The sequence below is a fragment of the Maniola jurtina genome, chromosome 6 (assembly GCF_905333055.1).
Source record: "Maniola jurtina chromosome 6, ilManJurt1.1, whole genome shotgun sequence".
NCBI lineage: Eukaryota > Metazoa > Arthropoda > Insecta > Lepidoptera > Nymphalidae > Maniola > Maniola jurtina.
The window spans coordinates 14,504,508-14,531,458 of record NC_060034.1 but is presented as its reverse complement, the minus strand read 5'-3'; the positions used below and the strand labels follow the sequence as shown (position 1 = coordinate 14,531,458).

General features: G+C 38.7%; 1 protein-coding gene across 1 annotated transcript; it reads left to right on the top strand.

Annotated features, from left to right (window-relative positions):
• The first annotated feature begins 158 nt into the window (after nt 1-158).
• LOC123866274 (transmembrane protease serine 9-like) lies at nt 159-22,664 on the top strand. The gene is made up of 14 exons (XM_045907728.1): nt 159-195; nt 655-841; nt 1,182-1,428; nt 1,948-2,097; nt 7,219-7,360; nt 10,532-10,612; nt 12,622-12,823; nt 13,287-13,530; nt 14,032-14,178; nt 14,975-15,122; nt 19,080-19,281; nt 19,881-20,124; nt 21,255-21,404; nt 22,512-22,664. Exons 1-14 carry the CDS (start codon nt 159-161, stop codon nt 22,662-22,664), a joined length of 2,334 nt encoding a protein of 777 aa, XP_045763684.1.
• Nucleotides 22,665-26,951: the final 4,287 nt, after the last annotated feature.

Sequence of the window (26,951 nt, the reverse complement as noted above, 5' to 3'; positions counted from 1 at the left end):
GTCATGTGGGGTTACGTATTGTTTAGTTTATTGAGTGCGGGGTGGGTTACCTCGGGTGAGTAAGCTTTTATTTTTGACGGCCTCCCTGGCAGTATCACTGTTACCCGGACCTCTTACGTAAGAATATGGTCTTATGTACGAGGTCCCGGATTGCTGTAATGCTCAACACGGCCCCGAGTTCGGTTATCGGCAGGGGTAATTCCAAAAATAATTTACAGCGTTGTATTAGAACGCCGAGATGTATTCTCGTCCAAAGTTCCTCAGTGCTTGGAGAACAAACTCTTCGAACTGTGCGCGTTTTCAGTAACGACAAACGATACGATTCGAAAAACCGATAGACGATAAGATTAGCAGCCATGCTAATCATGACCAATATTGCCCTTTCCCCTCCAACTAAGCGTAAAGGATGTACTACGAGTAGGTAGGTACGACAATAGTGCAATGGGTGGGCCTTGAATCGCCGACCTTTCGGCATTCACTCCGCTCCTCAATCGTTGAGCTATTGAGGCCCATTATGGGGCTATTTTCCGTACTGATATTTTAGCACCGGAAACCATTTTTTTTTCATTTTTTTATGCAAGCAGCTTTACACATTGGTCACGAAGAGACAAGGACAAACAAATTTTTGTATTGTAAGATACATTTTATTTACAGAAGCAATATCCAAAAACTACAATCAAGTCAATCAAGAAAATGTAGAGTCGAGAGCGGGGTCAGGGGCTGAGTCCCATATAGAGGACCACCCCTACCAAGTGTCCTTTAAAGTGGACAATACCTATTACTGCGGAGGCTTTATGGTTGGCGAGAGAGAAGTCATAACGCCCGCTCACTGCACTTATGGGTAAGATAACTATGTAGATCACTAGGTTTGGTCTGGTGGGAGGGTTCGGCCGTGGCTAGTTACTACCTTACCGGCAAAGCCGTGTCGCCAAGCGATTTAGCGTTCCGGTACGATGTCCTGTAGAAACCAAAGCGGTATGGGTTTAATGAAAATTATCGTACTCCTTTCAAGTTAGCCCGCTTTCATCTTAGACTGCATCATCAATGTGTGAGATTGCAGTCAAGGGCTAACTTGTATTTGAATAAAGAAAAAATTCATGATGGTTTTTCGATTTCGGATTTTTTGTTTTTTTTTTAATGAATGAATTTCGGAGGAAAATAATTTTTATTTTACTTTCCAGTGTAAGTCCTAAGCAAGTGACCCTGAGGGCTGGTAGCTCGTTCCTCGATGAAGGCGGCGTCGTCATCCCTGTTGCAGAAGTGGTAACGCATCCAGAGTACAACAACCCCGCATTTGACAAGGACGTTGGGTACATGATCACCGCCGAACCCATCATATTCAGTGAAACTATCCAGCCTATTGCCTTACCCCCTAGAGACAGACCATTGAATGGGGAAATACTCGTCAGTGGATGGGGAACCAGGAAGGTAAGGAAAGGATCACTACTAATAGACAAACACTTTTATATACTTTAACAGACTTTTATTTAAATGTTCACATAATTATTAATTTACAATCGAGCTCAATCTACTATCCGCTCTTCCACGCGTCATCAGAGAGTGTAGAGCCGACTAAAACCATAGACACTTGTAGCTAGGCCGCGGATAGACTATCAACAAATCCTATCTAACCTATTATTATATATTCGAAACTTGCGAAGTGTGTTTGTTTGTTAGTTTATTGGTTTCTCCTTCAATCACGCGGCAACGGATCGCTCGGCGTATTTTTTTTGCATGGAGATAGTTCAAAATGTGCAGAATGGCTTTTTATCCCGGAAAATTATAGCCCTTAGAATTTTAAATACCTAAATCCATGCGGACAGGTCGTGGGATCAGGTTGTGTTTAATATACCTACCTACTTAAAACAGTTAGTTATCTAGTGGTATTTTTAAAAGATGTCTGGTTTTATATTTTGAACTTTATCTAATAACCTTTATGGTGTTCAGGGAGAGGTAACCACTATACCCAGTAGAGTTATGAAGACTATGGCAAGGGTTATGGATGAAATGCAATGTAGGGTTGCTTATCCGACCCTCATGACGAGAAACAAGGCCTGCTCCACCAATTTCTTCCTGTCTCGAGGATCCACTTGTCAGGTAAATTTTTCTACAGTCTTGTTCTGCTACCGTGTCTCTGACAAGCAGAAGTTGCAAGTCAGCTTTTGATATCTAACCTTGACCCTTGTGTTACGTGGCAGAACACTCAACGTAAGACGAAGTATTGACAAAATTAACGGTAGTAATATATAAATTAAAAGTAACGTTATTGTAATTATTTTTATTATTCTCAGTAACGTTAATTACTATTAAAGTCGGTCATAATATATTTAGCATATAATTGCTATCATAATTTAAAAAAAAATACAAAAAATAAAATTACTTAAATAACAAAAAAAAATGAATATTAAAAGTTAAAAACTAATTAATTAATATCAACGTTACTTATTATAACGACGATTGTTAGAATATATTGTATCAATAGACAATGCCTACTCTGTGGAACAGTCACTATGTCTACACATTTTTAATCTATGGTTCCTTCCCAACATGGACGCCTTCACGCACGGATTTTGTGTCTATAATAAAACTGATTAAAAAAAGCCTCTTTCACAAAAATAGTACTTTCATTAAAATCCTAATAGGTTATGGGCCCAGCCACGTAATCTATTTTGATTTTGCATTGATTACTATTTATTGTGAAATATTACAACTTGAAAAAACGCGTGGCGGCCATTGCGGCGCGGTCGGCGAGGTACGGAATTATCTCTGCAAATACTGCCTGTTCAAGGTAGGAAGTCAATTATTACAATCAAGTTGGTTGGAGCAAGCTGTAAGATGGAAAACACAACTATTATACCAGTGGCTCAAGGCACGGTATGTAAACTGGAGGGTCCAAAAAATTGGAACATTTGGAAATTTCAAACATCAGTTTTACTGAGAGGGCAAGGTTTGTTTGACATCGTAGAGGGTAAGAGCGTCAAGCCCGATGATCCAACACAAAAAACTTCATGGGAAAGCAAGGATGCAAAGGCTCAATCATTGTTAGTTACAAGGATGACTGAGGACGTCATGTTGCATATTATAACCTGTAGTTCTGCAGCTGAGATGTGGAGAAAGCTTCAAAGTGTGTATGAACAGAAAAGTGAGACAAATATACACATAATCCAACAACGGTTCTTCCAATTTAAATTCGACGAAGGTATGGAAATGTCGTTTTTTCTATCCAAAATCCAGGAAATTAAGAACAATCTCAAGCAGATGGGAGAGGATATTTCAGAAAAATTTGTAATCACAAAGGTGCTTATGTCATTACCAGAGAAATACAAACATTTTGTGTCAGCATGGGAGTCTGCTCCGGATGACAAACAAACATATGATAATTTGGTTGCTCGACTGCTCGTGGAAGAGGAGAGGATGAAGGAGGCTTCGAGTTCAACGCCTGCATCAGCTTTTGCAGCTAACAGGAATAGTGGTAAAAAGTTTCAGTGTTTTCGGTCTAAAAATTATAATCATTCTCAATCTGAGTGTAAAGTGAAGACGGACAGTCCAGTGAAAAATCAAAATTATGCCTACGGTAACAATAAGCCAGAACTCCGCTGTTATTTTTGCAGGAAATTAGGTCACAAGAAGAGTCAGTGTAAATTTAGACTAAATAAACAAGGTACTAGCTCTAGCAATGCATTTGTAGTCTCAAACTCTTTGAAAGATTATAACCAATCTACTTTTTTGGTCGACACAGGCTCGAGTGATCATATGTGCAAAGATAAAGAATTGTTCACTTCTTTTACTGATATGACAAATAAATTTGTAATGCTAGGAGATGGCACACCTATTAAAGTGTTAGGGTCAGGCAGTTTAATGGCACAAGTATATAATGGTAAAGTATGGGTCGACTCGACCATAGATAATGTTTTGTATGTCCCCGACTTAAAAACTAATTTGTTTTCTGTAAAATGTGTTACGTCTAAAGGTTATGTCATGGTGACAGATGAAAATTCATGTAAATTTTACAAGAAAAACCAAGTGTCTGCTATTGCAAAGAGGATTGATAACCTTTATTATTTAGATTTTCGTTATAAATGTAGTGAAATAAATATGGTGCAAAATAATACAGACTTAAATGAGTGGCATCAAAAACTTGCTCACCAAAACATGACCTATGTCAAAGAGGTGTTAAAAAATAATAACATTTGCATTGAGGGTGCAAGTAGTGTGCAAGAACAGTGTGAAAGTTGCTTAGAGGGCAAAATCCATCGTTTACCCTTTCCAAGTAGTGAGATAAAAACAACCAAAACTTGTGAGTTAATTCATGCTGATGTTTGTGGCCCTATGGAACAAACGTCGCTTGGAGGTGCAAGGTATTTTGTTGTTTTCAAGGATGATTATTCTAACTATAGGAGTGTGTATTTTTTGAAAGGGAAGGATGAAGTTAAGATCTGTATAGAGAATTTTTTAAATAAATCTGAAAATGAAACGGGAAATAAAGTTAAATATTTTAGAAGTGACAACGGGTTAGAGTTTTTGAACAAAGATGTAGCTCAATTGTTTCATAAACGTGGTATTATTCATCAACAAACAGTGCCATATAGTCCTGAGCAAAATGGTAAGGCAGAACGGGAAAATAGAACTTTAATTGAAGCGGCTAGAACTATGCTGTGCGCTAAGAAGTTACCTAAATATTTGTGGGCAGAGGCAGTTAATACAGCTGCATATGTTTTAAATAGAACAGGTAAAAGTACTATAAAAGATGAAACTCCTTATGAGTTGTGGTCTAACAAAAAGTTTGATATAAATTCTTTAAAAATCTTCGGCACACCTGTTTATGCCCATATTCCTAAAGAAAAAAGAAAGAAGTGGGACTCAAAAGGCGAAAAAGGTATATTAGTGGGTTACAGTGAGAATGTTAAGGGTTATAGAATATATTTCTCATTCAAAAACACGGTTGACATTAGGCGTGATGTAGTGTTCATGAAAAGTTCATTTTCTGAAGAAAAACAGTCTTCACAAGTACATGAAGAAACTGTGTATGTAGAAAGCACTCATAGTGATAACTTAGAATCAAAGTCTAGTACTGTGTGTGAAGAAAACTTGTGTGATGAACAAGAAAGTATGTATGAGGTTGAAAGTCAAAGTGGGAGTAGTGAAAATGACACTGTGGTCTATACACAAGATAAACCTAAGCGTATCCGTAAGAAAACCTCTTTTTTCAGGTGTAATAATGTTTCTTCTGTAGATGAAATACCTACTACATACAAAGAGGCTATGTGTAGGCAGGATGCTAGTAGTTGGCAAAAAGCTATTGATAGGGAGTTAGAGACATTAAAAAATAACAATACTTGGGAATTTTGTGATTTACCTCAAAATGCTAACGCTATAAGCAGTAAATGGGTTTTCAGAACGAAGAAATCAGGTAATACTATCCAATATAAAGCGAGGCTTGTGGCTAGAGGCTTTGAGCAAACTGATTTAATGGATTTAAATGATATTTATGCACCCGTGGCAAAGCTGTCAACTTTCAGGCTATTTACCGCAGTAGCAACTCAGTGTAAATTACCTATATATCAAATGGATGTTACTGGGGCTTTTCTGTATGGGGAAATTGATGAAAAGGTGTTTATAAAGTTACCTGATGGGGCTTATAGTGGGGATAAAAATATAGTTAAGCTAAATAAGTCGTTATACGGTCTCAAAAAGTCACCTAAAAGCTGGAACCAAAAATTCAACTCTACAATTTCTAAAATTGGGTTTAAAAGGTCACAATGTGACTCATGTTTATATACAAAGTGTGATAGTAAAGATAAAATGTATGTTCTTCTATATGTAGATGATTTGTTGATTTTTGGAAGTAATGAAAAACAAATATCAGATTTTAAGTTATTATTAAATAAAGAATTTAGCATGAAAGACTTAGGTTTAGTGTCAGACTTTCTAGGTATCAATGTCAAGCAAAATTTAGATTCTGGTATTACTGAATTAAATCAAAAACGTTATTTAGAAAGTGTATTAAGAAAATTTAACATGCAAGATTGTAAACCGATATCTACCCCTATTGATCAAAACTTTAATACAAAAATATTGGAAAATAAAGAGTGTTGTGATAAAAATATTGAAAATCAGTGTAGACAGATAATAGGTAGTCTAATGTATGCAGTCTTAGGAACAAGACCAGACCTATGTGTGTCAATTTCTATACTTTCTAGGTTCCAAAACAGAGCAAATACTGCTTTGTTAAGCTCTTTAAAGCGTGTTTTGAGATATGTAAAATATTCTTTAAATTATAAGTTAGTATACAAATGTAATGATGCGTCATTGATAGGCTACTGTGATGCTGACTGGGGAGGAGACTTGCAAGATAGAAAATCCACCACCGGCTATTGTTTTATGTATTCCAATTGCTTAATTTCATGGTGTTCTAAGAAACAAAGTTCAGTGAGTCTCTCTTCTACGGAATCAGAGTACATAGCATTAAGCATGGCAGCAAGCGAAGCATGCTGGTTGCAAAACTTGTGTCAAGATTTTGATATTCATACTGATAAGATAATAATGTATTGTGATAATCAGTCTGCTATTACAGTTGCAAGCACCACATGTATAAAAAGGCTTAAACATATAGATATAAGGTATCATTATATAAGGGAACTTGTCAATAAAGGTAGAATTTGTTTGAAATATGTAAAAACTGAACATCAGGTGGCTGATATGTTTACAAAAGCTTTGTCTAAAAATGTGTTGCATAAGTTTTCATGTATGGTCCACCTGATAATATAATTTTAAAGGTTTTAATCATTTGGAATTTTTTTGGTCTGTTTCAAAATGTAACTTAGCTTTTCGATTTTTGTTAAGGTATGTGTGTAAAGTATATTTTTGTTAATTAATGTGTAAATGTTGGGAGGTATCTAAATTTTTAATAATAAAGTAAGCATTGAAGGGGGGTGTTAGAATATATTGTATCAATAGACAATGCCTACTCTGTGGAACAGTCACTATGTCTACACATTTTTAATCTATGGTTCCTTCCCAACATGGACGCCTTCACGCACGGATTTTGTGTCTATAATAAAACTGATTAAAAAAAGCCTCTTTCACAAAAATAGTACTTTCATTAAAATCCTAATAACGATTATTACTTAACGGTATTTAATATTTTATTTGGTAACGTTACCGAAAACCGTTAAAAAAATACTCTACAAAAATAAATTTTAATTGCTTCTTTTTCAGCGTGATACGGAAGGAACGGCTATTCAAGACGGCATGGCGGTGGCTTTAGTGACATTCACAGGAGTCTGCCACGAGTTGTCTCCGAGCGTTTTCGCCGATCTCGCCGCTCCTGAAATCCGCGACTTCTTTACTGAACATCTTGGATTATAAGTGTAGTATATCGGCCTGCCCATGAACTTTCCGCTATTATGCTAGAATACACAAAGTTCACAACGGTATATCAGACGATAGGTTCTGCCATTTGTTTTTCAACGTTTCTCAACACGATATCGTACGCTGACTCACTAATAAACTTTCATCAAATGCGATAACACAAGTTAAAGCAGCTTGTGTTATTGCATTTACGAATACTTAATGTACGTCCAAATGTTTGCGTGACAAATAACTGTTTTTTTAATTCAACATCAATCATGATTGACCGAATTGATTTATGCAGAACATATCGTCTAATAGACGCTGCACATTTGTGACCCATGTGCCGCTCCGCTCGCCGCACCACTAAAAGTCATGGGTGGGCACTAAGATGAAGAGGTATAGGTACACTAATAGTTTGGCATCAGTTAAATCCACTGCTTGATCTCACTTGAATTAGACTTTTATATCTGATATTAGGCTAAACAAGTTAGCCCTGGACCAATAGCAACTCGCATGATTTTCTTGAAGTTAATGGATCGAATTAATGCCGAACTGTATGTCTATCCTTCTTAGACTATTTTACAATTTTAGTTTTACATTTTCACAACAAATTGTAAATCTAATCTACAAACGCGACCTCATAACTTGGACCTTGAAATGTATCTAATCTATACGCTATTCTCTTCTTGCTTTATTAGTTTAGTTTTGTTCTTGAACTGTGTAATGAAAACGTAATATTTATTGCTATGATGTACATATATTTTTCCTTATGTATTCAAATGTGTAATTAAATGATGATTTTATGCAGATAAAGCTTATTTTCATTTTAACATTATTTTACTTTTACGATAACTTTAGGAAGCCATAATATTTTTAACCAAAAGTTCATTTTTAAAAGGTAGTTACAAATTAATTTATGAAAAAACTACCCCATTTCCCAATATTCATATCTAATCGAATTTAAAAAATGCGAAAGCGTATCTGTCTGGTTGTTGTTACCTTTTCAATGCTAAACTGACTTGAAAGGTGCCTTGCAAAGATTAAATAAAGAACCTATCTTGAAGAGCACCGAGGTAGGTAACTTGTATCTTTGAGAAGGACATAATCATCCTTGAAATGAAATAATTTGGGTATATCTTTGAAAATAGGATGATAAGATATTTACAATACAGAATTAAGCCAACATATCCAGTCAGGAAATCCTGGCATACAATTTTTTGATATAGGATACATTTTCAAGGAAATCAATGTTTCCCACAAGATTTACAAAAATCTACACGGAAGAAAAAAAAGGTACCTGTCTCTGTTCTTTAGTGACTTTGGTTCTTGTTGCTAAATTCTAAGTATAGGTTGGGTATGGGACCCGGATTCCGTCCAATTAGTGGAGTTGCAAAGTTTGACAGGGTGACAATATATGTTCTTGTAAAAACTTAAAATGATAAATTGTTAGAATATACTTCTAATATAGCCTATTTTTATAAAATGTCAGATTTAAAACAAAAGTATACTATTTTATTTTTAATCTATTTTAAATGCTGAAAATGCTGATTTCATAGGTTACCGCCCACTAAACCCAGATTCCGTTCACCCGTGCACCGGTCACTGTCCAATTATTTATTTGTACTTTTTACTCGACGATACCTGAAACTTTATCCACGTGGTTAAAAAGCAGTCTATATCCAGGATGTAAGCTAGGTATACCTGTACCAAATTTACTGTACCAAGGCAAACAGACAGACAGATACACTTTCACAGTAATAATATTTGTATGGATTACCAGAAACGTGGCGATAGCTAACCCATCAGCCAAATCACTTTGACAAGTTATTATACTAGAACGGTATTCCTGTGAGGCGCTCCGGTAGAAATAGATAATTTTCTATGCGCGAACGTTTTTATTATCATCAACATTATCAACCCATCACTAATGCTCACAGGTCTCCTCTCAGAATAAGACAGGTTGGCTATGATCTACCACGCTGGCCAAGTGCGGATTGGCACAACTCTCAAGTGTGCTAGTTTTCTCATGGTATTTTCCTTCGCCGTTAAAACAACCACCACGATAAATTTCCGTACGTTTTTTTCCGTAAAATCTGTGAACTAGAGAACTACATAGAAGACTTCGTCTGTGTTGGTGTTAGCTGGCGGGCGTGCTCTGCCATTTTGGAGTGTTTTGTTTGTTAAAATTGACTGGAAAGCGCTCTAAGGGGGTGCCGTGCGTGTGTCGGCGAGCGCCGGCACAGACGGGGTCCATACTTGTATAGTTTCCCTAACTTGTTACAAATAACTACAAACTTGACATTGGCTAATCTTTGTAAAGCCAGACGAGAGAGAAAAAAACTACATAGAAGCAGCGCAGTCCGGAATTAATCCCGCACGGAATTTTGACTGATACGAATTTTAAAACGCACCGCAACTCGCCGCACCGCAGTGCATTCTCTCTTTAACTCTGAAAAGCACGCATGCCTAGGATCGAAACCCTCGATCCCCTAAGTCCCTGACTGATCTCTTTTTTTTATTCACTATAGGTAAGCGCTTGACCACAATCACACCTGATGGAAAGTGATTATATGGTCTAAGATGGGACGCGTTTACCTAGAAGGTGCCTATTCACTCTTGTTTTAAAGATACCCGAATTGTAATTGGTAGGAAACACAGATCGCGAAAGAGTATTCCAAACCATAGCAATGCGTATGAGGAATGAAGACGCAAAACGTTTTGTGCGTGTAGGTGGAATGTCGACGACATAAGGATGGAAACTCGCCCGACGTCTTGCGGTTCGGTGGTAAAATGGTTAAGGGGGGACAAGATCGAAAAGTTCCTGTGCACACTCTCCTCTGTTAAGAAACCTCTATTTTGAGACAAGCATTCCCAATGTAACTTTAGTTATTATTACTTTGTAACTACAATTTTGGTACATGAATATTAAAAATAAATAAATAAATAAGATGCTGATGTCTTAACCACTAGTATATAACCGCTTTAAAGTAAGACGGCTTTATAGTATAACGTAGGATAAACATCGAGGATTACCATAAAAGTGTACCAGTAGTCACTTTGGCAAGCTATCAATCAGTCGATATGACGCACGCGTGATGAGGGTGCTTAATATACAGTATTCTAATGAGGTCCCCTGGCAGGAATATATAACTTTCTTGTTTGTCCATGTGACCGTTTTATTTGCTTAGCTACTTTCCAGCAGTCATGTGGTTTAACGTACTGTGCAGTGTTGTGTTTGTCTCTGGGTTTTGTGCTTCTGGTGAGTACCATCACCATAAGCTATACATATAATATTAACAATCATCATTTTCCTTTATTAAGTTTTGGAAGTTATGTACATTTCAAGGAATTAATTTTACGGTGAAGGCAAACGTAATAATTATTTTCCTACATTTATGCTTTTACCTTGAATCATGGTAATTAATTTTAATGATTTTTAATAATCCATATCCATACTAATATTATAAACTAGCCGATGCCCGCGACTTCACCCGCGTGGATTTAGGTTTTTCGACATCCCGTGGAAACTCTTTGATTTTCCGGGATAAAAACTAACCTATGTGCTAATCCAGGATATTTATCTATCTCCTTTCCAAATTTCCGCCAAATCCGTCCAGTAGTTTTTGCGTGAAGGAGCAACAAACATACACACACACACACACACACACACACACACACACACACGGTTTTGATGTAATTTGGTACAAAGTTAGCTTACATCCCAGGGAAGGACATAACTGCTACTTTTTATCCCGGAAAATCAAAGAGTTCCCGCTGGATGCTTTTAGGGGTCCATCCGTTATTTGGATTTCTGTGGGTCCATTTGTTCAAGCGATTTATTTGGAGTTTGGCACAGAGGTAGCTTGCATTCCGGAAATTGACATAGGCAACTTTTTATGCCGGAAAATCACAAAATTCAAACGGGATTTTTGAAATGCGGACGAAATTGAAGTTTTGAAGAAGGCAAACGCCAAGTTTCTTGCTGATTCTTTCCGGAAGGACATTTTGAACCAGGTGGTAGATTTACTACACCATTCGAAAATATCTACTTTATAAGCTAACTAGCGACCCGCCCCGGCTTCACACGGGTGTTCCGGAAAAAATATAGCCTATACGGATTCGGAAGAATCCCTCTATGTAATGGTAAAAGAAATTTTGAAATCGGTCCAGTAGTTTTTGAGCCTATTCAATACAAACATACAAAAATACAAAGGTTTCCTCTTTATAATATTAGTATAGATGTTTATTATAATTATTTTTTTCTAATTCTATTTCTAAACTTCAAAATTAACATAAATCGTGTTAGTTAAATGTTAAAAGACTTTCCCTTTGATTTGTTCTGCTGATCATGATAATAGGTAAATACCTAATGACTAATGTAACAACTTTTCATTTGATCGTGCATGGAATAATATTAATATCTCATAGGTTACTGAGGTTTAGGACTAAAGATAGATATACAGATAGATAGATAGAAAACTCTACTGCACACAAAACATGAAATAAGCAAGACAAAACACAGAAAGTTAAGACTAAAAACAATTGGATGCAAATTGCTCAGAGCAATCCCCACCAAGCTATCTAAGCGATTAGTTATAACTGAAATAAACTTAGATATAGTGACACAGCTTAGCGGTTTGCAAAGCTGAAGTGGCAATGGGCAGGCCAGAGCAGATAGTTAAAAAATCGATAGTGGTTGGGACCCCAAGCTGTTGAAATGACGACCTCGGACCGCAAAACGCAGCCTTGAAAGACCTTCCACTAGCTGGACAGATGACATCGAACAAGTCGCAGGGAGCTGGATTTAGGCGGTGCAAGACGTGGCGTGTGGAAGTCCCTACAAATCCCTATTATGTGAATCGAACCTGCAGGCTAACATGCACACCACCTAGCGTACCAGGGGTGATTTGTTAACTCAGTGATCATCACTGAGTGAAAGCCGCCAAGCTCATTACTTAGGAAGCGATAGTTTGATATCGATAATGGTGTGACTCGAAGACCTTACTTCAGATCGATCTGAAGATTAGTGAAAGGGTTTTTTTTAATCTGATATCTTTAAGAGCTCGTCCACACAGGCAGCGTAAGCTTGTGTAAGCGTAGACGTAGCGCGTACCATTGCGTTGTAATGTATGGAACTGTATGAGACATGGCATACCGCAGGCTATCACTAACAAATAACAATCAATTAACAAATTCATACACTTTCATTATTCTCAAAGGTTTGTTTAAAATACTTTAAAGAGTTGATCAAATTTTCTTTCTTTACAGAGATTATTCTATCAGAGAAGTATCAATTATTCGAGAATAACCGAGTAGTGACAAAGGTGGATGACCGGATAGTAGGGGGAGAAGAAACCAGCATAGAAGACCATCCTTACCAAGCGTCCTTTATAGCGAACAACTCCTTCTTCTGCGGGGCATTCATTGTTAGCCCAGACTACGTACTAACTGCTGGGCACTGCGCGCAGAAGTAAGTAAACATTCTTCTTCTTCTTTGTCGTAACACTCTTGGCAGGGCGGTCGTGGTCATCATGAAGTGACGTTTTTGGGGGCAGATGTTATACGCCTCATGAGCGTTCGCCACTTCACCCTGCTGGCCGACACTCGTGCACCGATCCAAATCAACCCCCGACCTCCTATTAGGAGGCGTACGTTTTAACTACTAGGTCTATAACGTCTAAAACAGATACTTAAACATTATGGCAAACTTTAATACTTAATACGTATTTGCTAATTTTTTTTTTGTTCTTTTATTGCTCCTTATATTAATTTCCTCGCAGTAGAATCCTGAAGGATTCTACTTCAGAATCCTTCGCTTCGCTCTGAATTCAAAATAACGGCCTCGAGGAACAAAATATCTCACTGGCCCCTTTTAACACAATAATTTTTTGTGTTATTGGTTTTTTCTTACCAAACATGTTTTTATTTTTCAGCGTTGACCCGTCTCAAGTGGTCCTAAGGGTTGGAAGTTCATATCGCCAGAACGGTACGATTATACGTATAACAGAAATAGTCCCGCATCCTGAGTACGACAACCCTCCATATGATAAGGACGTCGCGTACATGAAGACTGCCGAGCCCATACAGTTCAGCGAAACTGTCCAGCCTATCGCTTTACCTCCTTTGAACAGACCTGTGACAGGTGATATTGTGGTTACTGGATGGGGAAGAACACAGGCAAGTTTATTTACAGAACTGTGTTTTAGGGTTCCGTTGTGTGGGAGCGGTGTGCAGGCTCGACCATAACAAAGGGAGATCACCCACCGAGCGGTTGTCTTGCTCAGTACCACCAGCTGGGCCAATCTTGAAACTTTTATAAAGTGCAGATTCCTAAACGCTCCGTTAGTGCGATTCAGATTTACCATTTAACATTGACTTCCGATTAAGTTACCCGTGCTGCCATCTAATGCGTGCGTCACGTCGTGAGTAACCAGGCTTGGGTGCGTGTATCGAGTGATTTCTTCGTATGAGTTAGAAGCACCCTCTTATTGCAACTGTGGCGACCGCCACACCGTACGCTACTTACTAAGCCTCCACTGTTCGTCCTTCCGTCCGTCCGTCTGTCTGTCAGCGGGCCGTATCTCGTGGACCGTAATAGTTAGAGGGTTGAAATTTTCACAGAATGTGTATTTCTATTGCCGCTTTTGTTCCTAAGAAATATTTTTCATTCCTTTACAGCAAGGCTCCAAATTACCAAACAGACTAATGAAAGTACAGTTGCCAGTGGTTAACTATTGGCAGTGCCTATTCGCTTACCCGTTCATTCTCACCAGGAACATGGTGTGTGCGGGAAACTTCTTCCTGGGAGGAACAGGGACTTGTCAGGTAAGTTTTTTGCTACCTAGGACCAAGGCCGCACTTACAACGCACCGACGACAATGCGACAGGGATTTTGTTAAATCAAACTCCTATAAACATATTAAATCACATCACATCACACTAATATTATAAAGGAGAAAGTTTGTATGTGTGTGTGTGTGTATGTTTGTTACACCTTCACGCAAAAACTACTGGACGGATTGGGCTGAGAATGGAGATAGATTATAGCCTGGATTAGCACATAGGCTACTTTTTATCCCGGAAAATCAAAGAGTTCCCACGGGAATTTTAAAAAACCCACATCCACGCGAAGTCGCGGGCATCAGCTAGTATTTTATATTTATTAGATTTTTATACATAAAAAATAGCGAGCAAATGAGCAGGCGGGTCAGCTGATGTTAAGTGATTACCGCCGCCCATGATCATTTTCAGCACCAGAGGTACCGTTGCGCGTCGATGCGTTGACAGCCATTCAAGAGTTCGTTGGCCCGCCCCTTGAATAACCCAATGAGATTATTACTTATAATAAAATAAAATAAAGAGAAAGAGACAAAATTTGTTCCTTGTAGCGTAGAAAGAGACCAATTTTGTCTCTTTCTACGCTACAAGAAATAAATTTAGTCTTTCTACGCTACAATGGGTATTTTTTCATTTCGATGCAAATGCCCATCTAAAGTCATTTTAACACTCATACTCGAAATCCTTGTTTTTCGTAAAGGTGCGATAAGTCAAAAACAGTGTGAAACGCGCAGAAAAATGCTAATTTTGTTATCACTCTAACGTTTTTTTTTATTTATTTCAGGGCGATTCTGGTGGTACAGCAATACAAAATGGGACAGCAGTCGCCATAGTCTCATTCGGCAAGGGTTGTGCAGCACCCTTCGCTCCGTCCGTCTTCGCCTACATCGCTTCGCCAGCTATACGTAACTTTATATCTAAGAACACTGGACTTTAAACAAAATGTTTTTTAAAACCCCGACCCAAAAAGAGGGGTATTATTAGTTTGACGTGTGTATCTGTGTATCTTCTGTGGCATCGTAGCTCCTAAACTAATGAACCGATTTTAATATAGTTTTTTTTGTATCAAAGGTGGCTTGATCGAGAGTGTTCTTAGCTATAATCGAAGAAAATCGGTTCAGCCGTTTGAAAGTTATCAGCTCTTTTCTAGTTACTGTAACCTTCACTTGTCGGGGGTGTTATAAATTTTTAATTCACACTTGTCAATATTGTATAGAAGCAGGCGTTACTTTGCGGAAGTTCATGATACACAAAGAATCAAAAGCTTAATTTGCTATAATCCGCTAAAAAAGAAAATCTGTATGGTACAACATGCAGCATGCGGCATGCACCACCCGCCCTCCCACTGCTAAGCATGCAGGAAAAGCCAGCCACCAAGCAAGCCCCAAGTACCACCACACAAATCCACCAAAACACACTCGACGCACGTTTCACTCCGACGCCGGACCATCCTCAGGAGCTGATGTAGACCTTATAATATTAATGCACAATTTTGATTCTTTGTATAAAAATGTTTTTCCAAAATAATGGATGCCAAAAACTAACTACCCACTAAAAACCACATTTGTAAAGTAAAACATTGGCAACGGGGGTGCGGATGTGCGATGCGTCCGCACCCCCGTTGCCAATGTTTTACTTGCGGACGCATCGCACATCCGCACACCCCCCGCTCTAACACGCTGCGGGTGAGTGCGGATGACGTGCGGGTGTGCAGGTTCGCGCCGCCTAATACCCGATTGCCATCTCAACCTGACGCGTACTGTACTCGTACTTTGTCAAACGATCTTGTATAAAATGATATGTTAATGATTATACGATTTATCGTCATCTGAATATGTTAGTTATTAAAACATTTTTTGTAAAATGTTAATTTATCACACATTAGTGAAACAACGCAGCGTCGATTTTATTCGACTTTATAGCTGCAAAGAATATAGTTTGATAAGAAAAATAGTTACCAGATATGCCATACGCCTTCCAGGTTAGCCTTTCTCCATCTTAGACTGCATCATCACTTACTACCAGGTGGATTGCAGTCAAGGGCTAACTTGCTCTCAATAAACAAATGCATTTATTTTTTTATAATAATATTATATTATTGGCTAAGGGTACGTTTCCACTGAAAATGTTGGGAGCGGAGCGGAGTCGTGTGACTTCGACCAATCAGATTACATTAACAGATGACGTGAGAAAATTTCACGTCATCTAACAGTAACTCGATTGGTCTATTGAACACGTCGCCGCTCCACTCCTTATCCTGGGAAACGCATTATAATTAAAGACTGATGATCACTGCAACACAGTTTATTCTTCTGCAGGATCATCGTTCCCATTCGTTACTGCAAATCATAAGTTCAGATGAAGTAACTAAGTTTGTTATAAGTTTATTTATTAATTTAAAATAATATGTGAAAGATAAAGATTATTTATTATTTATTACAAAAGACGTGAAATTGATAGGTATCTCGTTTTTATTTTAACATGAAAATGTTTACCAATCCTGTTAATTGCTGGATAGTGTTAAGCAATTTGAAATAATTTATTTATTCTGTCCAAAGATGTTAATACAATGTTTTGTAGTTATGTATTTTAATTCTACTAATTACTTATATTAAACGATTAATTTATTGACTAGTGTTTTAATTTATTTTTTGCCGATACAAATTTTGCAGATACGACTTATTAAAGTGGTGCAGTATATTAGTGGAAAAACAATGCTCCATATCCATTATCCATACTTATAATCCCATCCATTAGAATAGTATAAATGCGAAAGTGTGTCTGTCTGTCAATCTGCTAGCGTTGCACGGCCCAACAGTTTCACCGATTTTGATGAAGTTTGTTATAGAGTTAGCTTACATCCCGGGGACTTTTATCCCGGAAAACCAAAGAGTTCTCAAGGGATTCTTAAGGACCCATCCGTTTAACCGATTTATATGAAATTCAGCACAGAGGTTGCACTGCGTCTTGGTTATTGGCATAGACAACTTTCAATCCCGGAAGATCAAAGAGTTCCCACGGAATTTTGAAAAACCTAAATGCACTCTAACGAAGGGGTGAGCATCATCCATAAAATAAAACCTCAGGTATATTCTGCACCACTGCAGTGTAGGGTGTCCACTGTAGTGGTCAGAGCCGAAAGGACTATACCTAATATCATTGATGGAGCTACGGCCCGCTTTCTGAAGCAACTGAACCCCTGGTTACCAAACCGATCGTTTTTATAATCAGCTTCCAGAAGACATATTGGAGATGCCTCTCAACAAATTCAAAGTTTCATTAAACGTAAACTGATTGAAAAATCCTATTACAATGTTTAAGGATTACTTAAATGATTAGAAAGGAACCCTATAAAAAAGAATGCCCGGCTGAGTTTGTTGAGGGCTCTTCTCAGATTTGGGCGTGCTTGGATCCCTCGTACCTTTAGTTTTAAGTTAACGTAATAATTATCGACTCTCTAGTCTCTACCTATTACGATTCACGAGAAATAGCCCGCTGACAGATAGGCGGACGGACGGATGGATGGACAGAAGAGGTTTAGTATTTTTTTTAAATCATAGACCAGTCAGACCACTATACATACACTATAGTGTATGGATAGTCTAAGATGGAGCGCGCTGCCTAGAAGATGGCTATTCACTCATATTAAAAGTGGAAGGAAAAACTGATGCGGAAAAGGCGTTCGATATCTTAGCGGTTCGAATTAGAAACGAGAAAGCATAATAATGGGGTCCCGCTGGCATCATTTGATTACAGAACCCTAAAAACTAAAGGATGAAGCCATCAAATACTTATTACCATAAACAAGTGACGAACGCTAAATGACCTACCAGCAAGGTCAATTTAACATGCTATGCTATCATAATTAGCAGATAGGACAGAGTTAAATACACAATGTGGGTGCTTTAATTCGGTACTTATTATATTATTAATTACAATGACAACCTGTGTGCTTAGTATGACATTTTACATCACACCCAACGACATAGAAAACGAGCGTCGAAACATAATATCGTGGTCCTCCGCCTGCCTCATCCACCGACTTACCGCCACCTTGTTCAGGTCATCGGTCCAGCGGCGAGCTGCAAGTAGTCCTACACTGCGCTTACCAGTACGTGGACTCCACTCCAGCGTCTGCCCCATCAGCCGTCGGTTCTGCGACATACATATCCCTGCCCATTGCCACTTCAGTCTGCTACTCCTTTGAGCTTTGTTGGTAGCTTTTGTTCTATTGTGAATTTCACCGTTTCGGATTAAGCTTGAGCTTTAAAACAAGGCGATTACGGTCCACTTTACTTTAACGCTGAAGTGTTTCGACGGTCGAATTCTACCAACGTGGGTGTAATGTAAAAATCTCATACTAAGCACATTTTTTTAAGTTAAACAACTATAAGAAAGTTATATATACTTACTGGTATATAGGTATAACTTTCTTGTTTGTCCACGTCAACGGTTTAGTTTCTTAGATACTTTTCAGCAGTCATGTGGTATTACATTTTGTGTGGTTCCTTATTTGTGGCTCAGCTTAGTGCTTCTGGTGAGTAATAGAGAGAGAACCTGCGAAGACCAGACCTTCGTTATTTTCGATTCAAACTTCATAGCCGCTGATCGTATCACCCCGTGATGGGGACAATACGCTGAGGAACTTTCAGTTTTTATAAGATAACGAAGATCTGCCCGCCTGATAGATATCCTGTCTGTCAAAGCACTGTCAAATCGGCACTTAACCAGAGTGGTGGGCTATGACCTAACCCATTCTCATTTTGATAGGATCCATCCTAAGTAGTGGGTCATACGTTGTGATGATGACGAGGTAAAAATAACAACAACACACAAAAGTCCAATAACATGGTTGAGTAACCTTTTCTCTCTTGACATGCTTTTTTCAGATATTATTTTATCAGAGAAGTATCCATTGCTCGAGAGTAACAGAATATTGACAAAGGCGGACGACCGGATCATAAATGGTCAAGAAGCCGACATAGAGGACTTTCCTCACCAAGTGTCCTTCGTAGGGAAGGAGAGTTTCTTCTGCGGGGGATTTATTGTCAGCAAAAACTATATACTAACTGCTGGACACTGCGCACAGGAGTAAGTATAAATATTGGATTATCTTGACTTGTACTTGCGGCAGGAGATAAAGAAAATTGGAAGGACATCGTAGAAAAAATCGTGTTAAAGTGGACTGATGTTCCTCAAAATTGAGGAAGCGAAGCAGGGAGAAGATCTTGATTCATAGAAGATATTATTTCAAACAGGTAATACCTATTATGCCACTTCAGTTCACAAACCGTTGAGCTACTCAAATATCGGTTACCCCAATTCTTCTAGCATGGCCGATACCACAATTTTTTTGTTAATCCTACATATCAAAAAATTTGCGCTCGCTTTGCTCGCGTTTCTATTTTATCCCAGATGACGCCTGCGACTTCGTTCGTATGGATTTAGATTTTCAAAATCTCGTGGGAACTCTTTGATTTTCTATGTCACTCTTCAGGTCTTTAACTAAGTATAACCATGTAAAAAATTGTACAATCCGCAATACAAACAAACACACTTTCGCATTTATAACATGGGTTGTGGTTAGTTGATATTGACAACCTAAATCCATGAAAACAAAGTTGCGGCCTTCAGCTAGTAAAAAAATTGGGTTCCTTGTGTATTGTATTAAATTAGTTATTGATTTCCAGTCTCAAGCCCTCACAAGTACTCCTAAGGGCTGGAAGCTCATTCCGTCAGAACGGTACAATTATACCTATAGCAGAAGTCGTCCAGCACCCTGAGTACAACGACCCTCAGTTTGACCACGATGTCGCGTATATGAGGACTGCTAAGCCCATACAGTTCAGCAACACTATCCGACCTATCGCTTTACCTCCTCTGGACAGAACTGCGACAGGTGAAATTGTGGTGACTGGATGGGGAAGAACACAGGCAAGTTAATTTTCAGGACTTTGATTTGGCATCTCCTGTAAACTATTTTTATAAAAACAATCTGAACGTCACGGGTCCATTTAGTGAAAAAAGTCACCTAATATAAGATCATCCTCATCGTTTTCATTGCGCTAGGGAGGTCGTTACTGCCATAGCTTTTTCACGTTAGTACGTATATTGTATTGTGAATTCATCATCAGGTGTGATAGCAGTCAATTAATTAATCAGCCTGTTTGGGTCCACTGTTAGACATAGACCTTCCCAAGAGCGTACCACCACACATGACCCTCCGCCTTCCTCATCCACCCACTTCCCGCTATCTTCTTAAGGTCGTTAGTCCAGCGGGTTGGGAATCGTCCCACACTGCGCTTGCTGGTACGCGGTCTCCACTCCAAAACACGTCTGCCCCAGCAAACATTGGTTCAGCGGCAGACGTGGCCTAAGCATTGCCACTTCAACTGGCTAATTTACTGAGCTATCACGCCCTCTGGTTCTCCTACGGATTTCCTCGTTACGGAATTTGTCCCTCAGAGAGATACGCAACATAGCACGCTCCATAGTACGCTGAGCGACTTTTTACTTGTGGACAAGGTTTGCTATCAGTGTCCACGTTTCAACGCCATATATCATCACAGGTAAAACACACTCATTACAGACTTTCGTCTTTAGGGTAGTGTTGGGGTATCGACGAATAGAAGACTTGATAGCAGCAATTGGCAAATTTTTGACCATACTGAAATAATAAGGCAATGCAAGACTGTGGCGTGTGGAAGTCCCCAAAAGTAACCTTTGTCCAGAAGTGGACGTCTATTTGTTAGTGATGGTAATGAATAACAAGTGTAAATTAAAAATTTTCAACACCCCCGACCAGTGATAACTTTTAAACGGCTGAACCAATTTTTTTGGATTAAGTATAGCTAAGAACACTCTCGATCAAGCCACCTTTCAAACAAAAAAAACTAAATTAAAATCGGTTCATTCGTTTAGGCGCTACGATGCCACAGACAGATACACAGATACACAGATACACAGACACACAGATACACAGATACACACGTCAAACTTATAACACCCCTCGTTTTGGGTCGGGGGTTAAAAACTTGTACCTAACAATTTCGTCTCCATTACAGCAAGACATCAACATACTGCCAAGCAGACTAATGAAAGTGACGTTGCCGATAGTTAACCGTATGGAATGCTTAATAGCTTACCCGATGGGTATAACTAGGAACATGTTGTGTGCAGGAAACTTCTTCTTTGGAGAAGAAGGAGCTTGCCAGGTAAAAGAAAATGTTAAACTACCTACCCAAGTCCACCTCACTATACAGGGTGTAACCAGGACGCTAGCAAAAACTTAGCATTATTATTATACTACCTTAACAGGGCTCTCTCCGTGACGTACTCCATACAATCGTAGTTCCAATTTCATTTGAATATTAAGCAACCAAAGTCCATGAAATTTTGCAGACATATTCTATAAACTAATAGGTACCTGTGCCTATGGTGTTTTAGATTTTTCTAAAAATATGTAGTTTCAAAATTACAGGAGCTCAAAGATTTGTATGTGAATTTTTAAGACCGCGAACTTTGAAACCGAATATTTTCTGGAAAATCTGGATAACCACAGGCACAGATATTAGTTTCTAGAATATGTCTACAAAATTTCATGGACTTTGGTTGCTTAATATTCAAATTGGAACTACGTTTGTATGGAGCGAATGACGGAGAGATCCCACTTAACACAATCCAATGACCTACTAAGCGGCATTGACTTCGAGTGACCAATTTACGGAAAGTTTGTTGACCTCTTACTTTAGCGTTACTCAGATATGTTTGATCCATACTGATATTATAAATGCGAAAGTGTGTCTGTCTGTCTGTCTGCTACCTTTTCACGGCCCAACAGTTTAACTGATTCTGACGTACGTAAAGGTACACGGTTAGCTTATATCCCGGGGACGGACATATGCTACTTTTTTTCCCGGAAAATCAAAGAGTTCCCACGGGATTCCCAAAAATCCATCCGCTTAAGCGATTTGTATGAAATTTGGTACCGAGGTAGCTTGCGTCCCTGTAATTGACATAGGCAACTTTTTATCCTGGAAAATCAAACAGTTCCCACAGTCCCCAAGTCGCGGGCATCCTCTAGTTTTTAATAAAAAAAAATTGGTTGTCTGTAAAGTCTGTTTACTGACGATAGTTGAACGTGACAACAAAGGCCGATTGTGCTTCTTTGTCGCTCGTTCCGCGCTCTCGCTTGCACTTCAAGCCTTACATGGAACGCCTCAGAGCGAGGTAACGCCGCATAAGTCATGTTTTTTCGTGCGTGCAGCCGGCTCCATCAAATTATAAGACGTTGTCACGTAAAAATACTTGTTCCTTTTTAGGGTGATTCGGGTGGCTCAGCAATACAAGATGGCATGGCAGTGGGCATAGTCTCCTTCGGAAAGGGTTGCGGCCAACCCATGGCTCCTAACGTCTTTACGAATATTGCCGCACCAGCGATACGCAACTTCATATCTAACCACACTGGACTTTAAACTAAGCTTCCATTTACATAACCGTGGAACGGAACGGAAACGAGTTTTTGTAATGAAATTGAACATCGTATAATGAGGTTTTAGGGTTCCGTATCCAAAGCGTAATTTGTATAACAAATTTTCAAAAAAAAAAAACCGACTACAATAACCACAAACACTAATAAGTAAAAAAATATTAATTTATTACCGACTATAATATTATGTATATGTTACGGGCAACGTGATTAATTGGGCATTATTAATAAGGGCCGGCCATTATTAATAATGCCCAAGAGCGATGGGAAAAGTGATAAATTTATCACTTTGACCGGCCATTATTAATAATGCCCGACGGCCCGTGGTCCATGTAATAAGTCAGTGTTTGAGATAGCATGAATTTATCACTTGGACCGGGTAGTATGAATAATTCCCTACTTGTAGCCAGGCAATGTGATAAATTAGACCGCGGCCGTTGGCAGGGGCGCGTACGTGCGGGGGGAGGGCCTTAGGTTAAGTTAGGTTAGGTTAGCTCCTCTTCCATTCGCAGAGGAAGCTCGAGTCACCCACTGCTGGTCATAAGATTATCTACAGGTTCTTACGGGGCACAGGTGCTTTGGAAGATATCTGTGCAGGGTGGCGCGAAGAGAGCCCACAGAGGAATGCCACCAGTGCGGTAGTGTCTCAGACACAGCACAACATACGCTGGCTGAGTGCCCGGCGTGGGCGGCGGTGGGAGCCTCGCCAGTTACTGGTGGATATTATGGAGCAGGACCTCTCCTTGCCCGCCGTGACTAAATCCATGGTGGACAGTGAGAGGGCCTGGCAAGCGATGGTCTCCTTCAGCGAGGAAGTAATGACGCAGAAAAAGGCAGCGGAGTGGCTGAGAGAGGAAGCCGAAAGCTCTCATTCCATGCGCTGCAAGAGAATCGGGTGCAGGCGAGCAAGCCCTTGTTTCCGGCGAACCTTAAACGGTGTTGGGGCCCCTTTTAGTCCCAGAGCTGGGCCTGCCTTAGCGGGCGCCGTTAGCTGGGTCGCAGTTGCATACGTTCGTGTCCCTATGCCCAGCAACAACGATTGAGACGGTAAGCCGTGGGGTTTTAGTCGGTAAGAGTCCGACATAACCACCTCGCCTCCCCGAGCACGGTGGTATCTATGAGGATTTTCCCACGTATAAAAAAAAAGCTTAGGTTAGGTTAAGTTCTTTCATTTAACAAACAAAAACACTACAGTTCACCTAATTTATTACTTTGCCCAAGATAGGGTGGGCCTTATTCATAATGGCCGGGAAAAGTGATTAATCATGCTGTTTTAATCACATTGCCCAATTGAGTCGGGCATTATTAATACAGACCGGCCATTATTAATAGTGCCCGGACTTATCAAATTGCCCGTAACATATACACAAGAGCCGGTGCCGATTAGCCGCACGAACCTTCTACGCTTCATATTAGGCTTTCATTTTATTCATTTGTGACTCGTTGGCGTAGAATAGAGAACCTCCTCCTTTTTTCTGAAGTCGGTTAAAAACTGTGTAGCGAACAAACTAGATCAAGTCATTCAAGGGGTCATCAGGTTATCCAAGGGGCGGACCCTCGTTTGCTCGCTATTTTTATTTAAAAAAAAAGTTAAAAAGGTCGCGTGTCTTCCGGGGAATAGTGTCTTGGACTGTTGTAATAAAATAATTGAGCCTAAGTGTTCATCGAATATGCCAGAAACAAAAATACTTACAACAAAAATAAAAACCCGGCGAAAAATAAAATATTTTCGCTAATAACTAACAGTCTCTTATTCGGGGTCCAGGCTTCGATTCCAGCCTCTAACTTTTCAGAGTAATGTGCGTTTTAATTTTTAAGCAATTAGTAATCACTTGTATTGACGTTGAAGAAAACATCATGAGGAAACCTACATGGCTCTTCTCCATAACATTTCGAAAGGTGTGTGAAGCCACTCTTGGCCAGCGTAGTGGACTGTGGCCTAATCCCTTCTTATTCGAGAGAAGACCCGTACTGGTGGTGGGCTGGTGATGGTTGAAATGATGTACCAAAGTTGCGAAGATCCGGCTCGTTCAAATACTTCTTTCCCCATATTTTTATACGCTGCGAAGACCTGGACTTTGCGACTAGAGCTGTAGTAGAAGAAAAAATTGCAAGAAGAAGAAAATTGGAGATGTGGTACTGGAGGAGAATGCTAGGAGTCTCATGGACAGAATTTCGTACCAACGTCTCTCTACTCCAGGAACTCGGCACTAAACAATGTCTTTCAGCGTTAGTACGGAGTCGCGTATTAAAATTCTTCGGACACGTCTCCCGGCGTGAGTGACTTCATCAAGCGTCGAAGGAGGAGGCGAGGAAGGTCGCCCATGCGATGGACCGACCAAATTAAGTCTACTGTGGACAGTCCCTTGCACGAGTGTACCAGGCGGTCGGCTAGCAGGGAGAAGTGGCGAATGCTCGTGAGGCGTATAACATCTGCCTTCAAAGACGTTGCTTCGTGATGACCACGACCGCTCTGCCAAGAGTGTTACGATGAAGATGAAGACCAAAACCTAACAAAACTAATCTGAGTAGATACTAGCTATACTCAATAATATATTTACCACGTTTGCCTAATAATTTTGCTTAAAAATATACAACCTACTATTTTTAACTCTAGATATTATTTTACTAACAACTTTGGATAATAATATGTTCCAACGATGTTTCTAACATTAAATTAGTTTAAAAGTAAAAGTTACAGAAGCAAAATATAGAGTTGCAAAACATGTAGGATAGGAACCTAATTTGGACTTGGAAATATAACATTTGTAAAGTCACTGAATGTAATTAGATATGAAAATAATACTTTCACAATGATATTCGTTAGGCTTCAAAAATAAACCTTAGGTATTTCCTGAAGCTAAATGAAGTTAAGTATTTGAATCTAGTTAAGGCTAGTTACAATAACAAGAGAAATAAATTGAATAATTTTAGCTTTCGTGTTTTTTATTATATTTAACCTTATTTAACTTGAAAATTGACAGATTTCATATACAAAAAATGTCAAGACCTCTAAATTTTTCCTCAGATAAAAGTTATTTGACGAATGAACAATCGGTACTTAATTATTTTCGATTGTATCATGCTTTTTTCAGGGCTACATACTTTAAATAGATTTTTAAATTTAAGGCAAGTCTCAAATTAATTGCGGATTTTTAGTAGTTTATTAATTAATAATAATAGTCACTTAACGAATGTTAGGAAAGTGACTATTAACTATTAAACTGTTTCTTTAAAATTAATTATACTACTTAGTTCTCTTTCTCTTCTTACTTTCTTTTTCTTTCTTCTTTTTCTTTTTTTTCTTTAAAATTAATTATATTACCTACCTACTTATTTATGCTTTAGCTTTTAACTCGTTAGTACAAGGAAGTAGATACGTAAAAATAATAAGCAAATTACTGTAACAAAAGTTATAAGCAATTTATTTTTTAGGTCTTTTAATTATAATTTATAATATAGGCACTTATTAAATAATGTATTTTTACATTACCCGATTCGACATCAGAAGAAGGATCGATATCCAATACGAAACACTACCAAAACGAAGTCGGATCGGATAATGTGAAAACGTGAACACTTTCTAAATAATATTTTAACGTCCCTCCCAACAGATTATGCAAAATTCCGATTAGAATTTCGACCGTAATTCCGCCTCATGTTAAAGCAGATAACAAAATGAGATAATAGTGTATTTATTAGCTTAATTAGTACACTACGTAAGATATTAACGTCATGATAAAAAAATTCAATACATAATGACAATTGCACGGTAAATTACACTTAATAGGCTGGCCGCATTTTATCAGAAATTTTTGTGTGTCGAATTTTTTTGTGTCGCACTTACGTACTCAGCGAATGTCAGAAGTGAACGTCCGATCCGATATAATTCTGAGCGGTCGCCAAAAAATCCGATCGGTCGAAACGGCCGTACGAAAAAAAAGAAAAACTGGCCAAGTGCGAGTCAGACTCGCGCAACGAGGGTTCCGTACTCGGGTATTTTCGACATTTTGCACGATAATTTAATTGTACGGCAAAAATTATTGTACGGCACCCTTCACGTGCCAATCCGACTCGCACTTGACCCACTTTATTCAATTTTTATAAATGTTTTTTGATATCACTTTTGGTAGCATGTTATTACTGTACCTATAGTAGCGCTTAATCAAACTGTATACATCTAGTTTTCGAAATACTTATTAGTTCTAGCTAATTATAGGTTTTATACAATAGAATATATTTTTATTCAAGTAAACTTTTACACGTGCTTTTG